The sequence below is a fragment of the Carettochelys insculpta genome, chromosome 5 (assembly GCF_033958435.1).
Source record: "Carettochelys insculpta isolate YL-2023 chromosome 5, ASM3395843v1, whole genome shotgun sequence".
Lineage (NCBI taxonomy): Eukaryota > Metazoa > Chordata > Testudines > Carettochelyidae > Carettochelys > Carettochelys insculpta.
In genome coordinates this window covers 86,357,665-86,366,028 of record NC_134141.1, presented here as the reverse complement: position 1 = coordinate 86,366,028, position 8,364 = coordinate 86,357,665, and the positions used below count along the sequence as shown (strand labels likewise).

General features: G+C 37.8%; 1 protein-coding gene across 1 annotated transcript; it reads right to left on the bottom strand.

Moving 5' to 3' along the window:
- Positions 1–2,807: 2,807 nt before the first annotated feature.
- S100Z (S100 calcium binding protein Z) lies at positions 2,808–7,075 on the bottom strand. Its single transcript, XM_074994244.1, has 3 exons — positions 7,011–7,075; positions 6,311–6,470; positions 2,808–2,978 (listed from the first exon to the last, which is right to left on the bottom strand). The coding sequence occupies exons 1-3, from the start codon at positions 7,073–7,075 to the stop codon at positions 2,808–2,810; spliced, it is 396 nt and encodes a 131-aa protein (XP_074850345.1).
- Positions 7,076–8,364: the final 1,289 nt, after the last annotated feature.

The following is an 8,364-nucleotide window of genomic DNA, read 5'->3' as shown; positions in this document are numbered from 1 at the left end:
TTGACTCTGGGTATTGACAGTGAACCTTGGCGAGTGCTGGGGAGGAGTTAAGGAAAAAGCAATGAAGACATCTACTTATCCTGCATCTTGGAGGTAGTCAGGTAGTACAATTACATTCATTAAAACCAGATCACAGTCAATGGTATTTGAAACACTTCAAAGGACATTTGTGGGGAGAGGAACTTCTTTAGAGAGGTTCACCTTCTTTGCTATGGTTAGTCTCTAGAAAGCGTGTTATGGTTTTGTTAGACACAGCCCCTTTTTTCCATAATCCTTTCTCACTATCCCTCGAATCTTTGAGAATAGATCTATCAATGTTAATTATTCATTGTTATAGCTATCTGTCAGTGCTGGGTTTGATACTAAGAGGTGATCCTGAGCTGAATCCTACAACCTAACATGCATACTGTTTCCATGGGAGTAGCTGCCCTAGTATGTCTGTGAGTGAACTTCAATGGATAACAAGCAGTCCTGTAGCACCCTGAAGACTAACACATTTATTAGGTCATGAGCTTCCATGGGTAAGACCCACTGCAGGAGAATTCTTTAAAGGGGTATGATGTCTAGGGTGTGCCTGTTACCCTGCCAGGCAAAGTAAGGGCTGGCATATCCTAAAGGAGAGTGCTTGAGTACCTGGTGGTGTCAGGAAGTTGACCCCAAGTTAAGCATACACAAGTCTCTGGAGGCAAGAAACTAAGAAGCAGAGCCTTAGCACTGTCACACCTTGATTTTGCAAACAATGTGTCCCTGCTGTCATTGTGGTCTCATTAAAAGTGAAAATGATATGTAAATCTAGGGGCATTAAATCACCTGAGACAAAAAATTAAAATTTGTTAGATACATTTGCTTTGGCCACTCACTCATGGTGAATCCTATGTGAATGCTACATAAATGTCAGTCATAGCACTGCTAAACACATAGCAAAGAGGAACAGCACACATGGGCTTCTGCTACTACTGGCTAGCTCTGGAATTGCCTGACATGACATCTGGCAGGGACTGATCTCATCTTGGAAGGATGACAGCCACCCCAGACATGGCTGATGATGCTCTCCTAAATTATAGAACATTTGTTTGATAAGGGCTTAGGTAATTGTAATACTGTATTATGTAACAACATTAATATGACTATTATATTTACTATTGGAAGGTGTTTGAGGTTTGGAGAGGTATAGAAAAGTCAGTCACTCCATCATTAGGTCATGTCCTTCCAGACAGTAGCTGAAGTGATTCCCCCGGCCCCCATAAACAAAGAGTCAATCATGCAGTCCAAAGTCAGTTGCCTTTTATTGCAGGCTAAGAAAAACAATGAAGGCAGAAAAAGCAAATAAAGTGAGGGGGAAAACAGCATCTCCACACCCTCACAAGATCCCCTCATCACAACACCAGCAATAGGCCTGCAAAGACCTGATCTTAAATTCGCCTATTTAATGAGGCAGCACAAAGAAAACAGAATTAAGACATGGTGTCATTGACATCTACCTGAAGACCTGCTTCTTCCTAGACACCCATAAGCCATCAACTGACAAAATCCTCTACTCATTTATTTGATGGATCAGTGTACCCCATGAATGAACTCTTTTATGCTGAAGGAAGAAGTTGACCAGAATGGTATGAACACAATAGAAATGAACCTGGGAGGAGCTGGGAAGCTGAGGCAAGCCTTATGGTCTTTGCAAATGGATGGAAAGAGGGCATGATGGTAGCCTATCAGTGCAAAGGAAGGTAAGGCTTGAGAAATGAAAAGAGAGAAGAAAGGTGGCTGAAACTGAGCGGCACTGGTCAAAAAATCACATTTTTTTCGTCTGCCAAAAATTAGATTTTTCAACAGGACACTTGACAATTAAATTAAAAATTCAGTTAAAAAATTAAATGAAAGTTTTCATTACATTTCATTTCAGATTTTCCCATTCAAAAATCGTCAAATGACATTCACAGCCTACCCCCAAAAATGTTATTTTTGAAAAATAATTGATATTTCATCAGGAAAAAAAATTTGAAACATTTCAACACCCTTAAGAGTCAGAAGGGCAGCACTCTAGAGCTGGGTCTACACTACAAAGTTTTGTCTACAGAAGTCACCATCAACGGAGTTTTATCAACAGAACCTCTGTCTACAGAACACGTCCACGCCTAATAAGGGCTCTCCTTGTTGATGCCCTCTGTCAACAGAGAGTGGCCAGAGTGCCCAGCCTTCTGTTGACAGAACAGCCAACCAGAAGCTCTGCAAACTGGTCTGTTGACAGAGGGCTCCCTGAAGCATCTGCACTATTTTTCTGTCTACAGAATCTGTCCACAGAGGTGCTATGCCTGAAACTTTCAAGACATAACTGCTGGGAAAAAGGTTGTGTTCTGTTGACAGATTCTAGACAGAATACATTTGTAATGTGGACAGTCCCTAGTTTTGTGGACAGAAGGCCTCTTCTGTCGACAGAACTTGCCATGTAGACACAGCTTAGATGTGGGCAATGAGAGAGGGCAAATGAAGAAGGGGTGAGTGCAGGTAGGAAGATGAAAAATCAGAAACTTTGTCAAGTGAACTGTCAACTGGATGTCTTACCTCAGGTAGGTGAATGATGCATCATGTAAAAGCAAAAAATAAATCTTGGAAGATACTTAGGGCCTGATTCTCACATTGTGAAAATCAGTGTGGGCCCACTGAAGGCACCTGAGTCCTACTGCTTTACGCCAGCTGAAGACCTGATTGTTAGGATGTAATAACATTAACACAACATAGTTTGTAGTCACAAAATGCTGATGAGTGCTAATTAAGCAGAGCTTAGTTACATTTGTGTCTGAGTCATTCACTTATTTATCATTTCCAATTTCCTTTTGCTTTAGTTGCTCCTCAAAGAAGTCATTGCATGCTACGGTCAAAGCACCAACCAGAATGACAAATTCATTAAAATCCACTTCATTGTCTTTATTGGTATCCAGATCTTTCAAGATCTTATCAACCAGCTGGGGATCCTTTTGGCACTGGAAAGGGGAAAAGAAAAATGAATTCAAACAAAGAGATTTGTTGACCTCCAGTTTAATGTAATCTTAAATGTAATTAGGCTTGGCAGAATTACATTTTTAATTTTTTTTAATTATTTGACCAATTGTAGTTTATTTTAAAGCATTTTTGAATTTTTACCCATTTCCATTTTCAGGGTTATGAAGAATTGAGGTTTTTAAGCATTTTCTTCTGTGTTTGTCAATACAAATATTCACAGGTATGGGAAATTCTGAAGAGGGACAGATAAAAAGTATTGAATGAGAGTAGACGTTGATATTCAAAGATTTAAAGCTTTATAGCAGTTAAAACATAAATTGCCATCATCATATTTCCAAATGTAGCAAGGAAACATCCTTAAATCAGAATCTTGTAAGTTATCAAAAAGCATTTTTTCCTACTTTGTTTAGCTGTAAATTTTGAGTTTTTGTCAATGGAAAATATATTTTTTCTTCAGTTTGTGTGTCTATGATGAAGTTGATGATTACCAGCATTTACTGGTAAAAATCTCAGCCTTCCAAGTCTAAATATAATCTACCTGGACATTATTTGTATCACAAGTTTAAAGTGATTTTCATTTTCTTGAGGATACTTACATTAGATCCACAAGCCCTCCTTAAATTCCTTTTCCACATGTACTGAATTATTAACTAGCCCAACGTCTCAAATTTGTACTCAGATTAACCAAGAAAGGACTTAACTCTGGTGTACATCCTGATACATCATGATGTATATCATTCTGATATCTCATAGTACAATCCAGTAATGGGCTAAAAGTTTAAGTAATATCAATTATTTCAACCTGTTCTAAAAATTAAAAATGAAGGAATGAGCTGTGTGAAATGTGCATTTAAGTGACAATATATCAACATTAACTGTGTTAAAAACATAGGAGCAGGTTTTCCTAAGATCTTAGTAACAAATAGGCACTTAAATAAAACAACAAATATGGGGAGCTGTAAAGTGAAAATCTGGTCCATTATGTAAATTTTAAAATATCAACTATATCAGTATTGTTTGGGGATTTTTGTTCTTTTTTAAAAATTATATTTATAATTTCAAGTGGTTATTTATATAGAGCCCAACGCTGCCTTCTTCTCTCACAGTTGGTAGAACCTTACTTAACAAGTATGAGTCCTACTCACCACAAATAAGGGCAGCAGAAACCTCCCATAATAATACATAAAAGGATAGGATTTAAAAAATAATTTCTAGAAATTTAATAATTTTTTTCAAAATAATCTTGCTATTGGTGTTAAAAGCTACAAAAGTGTCAGGATAATTAAAATATAGGCAATATATTATGCATCAGATTCTATAAGAATTTCTTTTTGAATAACATCAGAACACAGCAGATATACATAAATACATTCAAATCAGCATTTGTCTGAGAGCTCTTTTCAGCAATCTCTCTGTTGAGTATGAATAGGCTATAGTTAGAACATACGGCATTGCTAATAAACCCGTGCACAAATGGGTACGTTCAGCACCGCAACTAGCTAATTTTGTACCTGAGGCTAGAATATAAAATGGCACCACCTCATGTTTATATATTCATAAAAATTATTTCTTAGAAAAATGAAAAATACAAAAACAATATATATCTTAATACATATAATATGATCTATACATATAATCTTTATATTAATACATATAATTATAAAATATCACCATGTCAGATACTATTAGGTATTTGTTTATAATTGTACTTTGCACACTTCTAATGAGGCAAACTCATCAATACTTGCACTGAAATTAATATTATTTGCTACGTCATATTCTATCGATAAAATGGACGTATTTGATTATCTCTCTTGACCTATGAATGCTCAAAGGTAGTTCTTAATTAATTTTAGGTTAATAAAACTTCTTTTGCAAGAAGACACAGTGAATGGCAAGTAGAGAAATATTCACAGGTCAGTTCCAAATTTGGAAAAGATTCAGCTGGATTATATTCATGAATTAACCGTAGACGGTCCAAACTAGTTGCAACAGTTTGGCAATGTTTGGCAACAGCACTAATGCCTGATGTTTAAAAGTCTGAATTGCTGACAAAATTTCTGAGGCATTCAAATCACTTTCATATTTAAAACTTAAATCTACTGCTGCTTTTTAAAGATTAGCAGTATCCATTTTAACAAAAGATGTCTACCTACTGGCAAACACAATACGCACCTGATAAGAAAAACTTTCTCCCATTTCAGTTCACAAACTTAAATACAATACCCTTCAATGGCTCACACTCCTGGTTAAAATAGTTATCTTGAAAATTGGAAACATATATTTAAGGGATCTCCACATTGACTTTACCATGGACCTCATAAAGGAAATATCTTTTTAGACATTTGATCAAAAGCTTCATAGTGAAGCATATTATTTTACTATGCCAGTTTGAAATAGATGTGCCTCAAAGGAAATAGCACCCTTAAGGAGTGGTTGACTGTCCCCAGTGTGGGCAGGGGTGCTGACGTGGTGCATGGCAAGAGCAAAGACAGCTTAGTAGCTGTCTTAAAATAATTAATTTTTATATTATTTTCTATGCCCCCTCAGTTATGTGACCAAGGCAGCTGCCTCATTCACCACTCCCTTGTTACAGCACTGGGTACCTTATGGCTGTAAGCCCGAAGAAGCTGTTAAGGAGCATGAAACACTCCCAGTGCTGATCGCAGTCAGGCTGTATATGTTTGAGACTGCCTAGTCATTCCCTTTCACTACACATAAATTTTCTCTCTCTTACTGAGAAGTATATATCTGTTGTATCCCAGTTTTGCTGAGGTCTGGTCTACACTCACTTTTAGCTACATTGATTTAAATTGGATTTAACTAAATCATTTTTCTACTATTTCTAGACTGCATTTGGGATTGACGTTCAAAGCACAGCTGAATAATCAGGGAAGCATGGTTTTCATCCTTTGTGACTGATGGTTTAAATCAAAGGTGCATGTTTTAACACACTCGACAAACAAGACATTTGATACTAGCACTTTCTCTTTGGGTCCACAAACACAGTTGTCGTTTGATTGCATAATTTAGATCCGTGGCGTACTATCTGTTCTGAAACAGTAGCTACTACTGTGGCTACTGCTGTAGCGAACTAGCCACAGCATTCTGAAAATATGTTTATTGTTCAAGCCAATTAGCCACAGTCAAACAATGAACGGCTAGCATGTTGGACCCCAGAGATTGAGATACTATCACAGCACAAACTTAATTGTATGAGGAAACACTATTCCAGAATCCTTCAACAGCTATTTCCCTCCCCACCTGAACCTTAATTTAAAAATTTTGAAGAGATGTAGATACTGTCTCTTACTGAAAGGAAGTCGGTGAGTTCACTGGTAAGGAGTTGTTTGAGTTCTCCTTTATTCAATTTGTATTTGTCCCCTTCTTTGCCTGAATAATGGTGAAAAATCTTGATCAAGGTGTCCATGGCCTTCTCCAGCTGCGTAGGCATATTGTGGAGTGGAACAGTTCTAGGAAAGAAAACAAAAATCATTGGTCCACTACATGAATTACAAAGAACTCAAATATATAAAGAGGTGGAGAGCCGCCTGGAACAGCTGTAAAACAGAGCCTGATGTACGTACTGAAAAACATGTATTCAGTTGCTCTGTACAATCAAATGGTGGTTTGCACTGCTAGACCATGGTATTAAAGCAAAACATTGTACTGCAGCCATCACAGATTAGCTCTGGAAAATAAATGTGAAGGGTTAAATGAACACTATACTGTGCATCCAGTATAATCAATAGGAAACCATTTATACAGCAAGTTGAAATCACAGGTGTAAAGAAAGCATATTACATGAGCACATCATCTCCTACCTGTTCAACCAAAAGAGTATTGTCAACTGGTGATAATATCTAAATTGTACCCACATTTATATTGAGGGCTCCCCACAGCAAACTGATTTCCTTGGTGCTCGGAGGGAAATTACCAATGACAGCAGATTGAAATGCTGGAGCATCAGCTTTCACTTTATTGGATCCTATTGTTTCTATTTTTAAAGTCACCTGGAATGAACAGGTGTGAACTTCTGTCCCCAGGTGGCCTTCTGTGGGCTGGCTCCACTGAGCATTCATTGAGGAGGAGAGTGATTCCTTCATCAAAACAGAAAAGGGTGGAAATACAATTAGTTGCTAGGAAGCTGAGGACTGGGAAAATAACTAAAAATAGAGATCAGATGAAATGGAAACATTGCTTTGTGTAAACCAAAGGCGAGATATTACCAAGCGATAATGAAGATAAAGATAATAGGAAAGTCACTGGTAATAACATACAGCGAAACTGAGCCTTATCAATTTTACAGCGTAGGTGAAATGTTACCAAGAAAATACAGACAGAGAACACTCCAGTAGTCCCATAATTTCTAAATGCATGGACACTCACCTGCTTATTATAATGATTGAATATCTTCCGACAAAACTTCTGTCGATAGATCATGGCCAAATTGCCAAGCGAAACACAAGATTTGCTCTATACAATCAAGTGATAGTTTGCACTGCTAGACCATGGTATGAAAGCAAAACATGAAATCAGAAACTCACCCTTTGTGTGTGACCATTTCGGGAAAGCATGCCTGTATAGAGCAATCCTCTCTGCAGACAAAGAGTGGCTGGACTGCCCTGTCATTCTCTGAACACAATGGCCAACTGGAAGTACAGCAGACAGGGCTGCCTCGTGTCCCAGAAGCCCTGGCTGTCAACAGAGGGCCCACCAGAACATCCAGACTGGCTTTCTGTGAAAAGATCTCTGTCAACAGAGGCATTATGCCTCATTGGGAGCAGGATAAGACTGTCAACAAAAGTGCTGCATTCTGTTTATTTACTGTCAACAGAATGCCTTGGGAATCTGGAAGCTCCCCGGGTTTTGTTGTCAAAACTCCAGTTTTCTTGACAAAATTTGCTAGTGTCGATATGGCCACAGATATAAACATGCTTTCCCGAAATGGTTACACAAAAAAAGTGTGTTTCTGATTCCATGGGTGTTTCTTTTAACCTGCCACCAAAAATAAAATAAATTTACTGAAACCAACAGAAGGCCAATAAATGATGCATGCAAATATTCATTTCTTATTGTTTGACTTGTTAAAAATGGGCCCATGTATGGGTTTGGAGATCAAAATTAGAAAACAGTGACGATCACAAAAATCAAATCAAAATCACTCCTCTCTAATCTAATCTAATCTGTGTGCATTTCTAATGCAGCAATCTTAATGTCTAGTTAGAGGAACCCTGTAAGATGCTGAACATCTTCCCCCCTCATGTGGCTTCAATAAATGTGGAGGATGCTCAGCAGATTCAGGATGAGGACAAGCAGCAGCTGCTCTCAACCTTTTCCAGGTTACTGTCCCCACTTCAAGAGTAT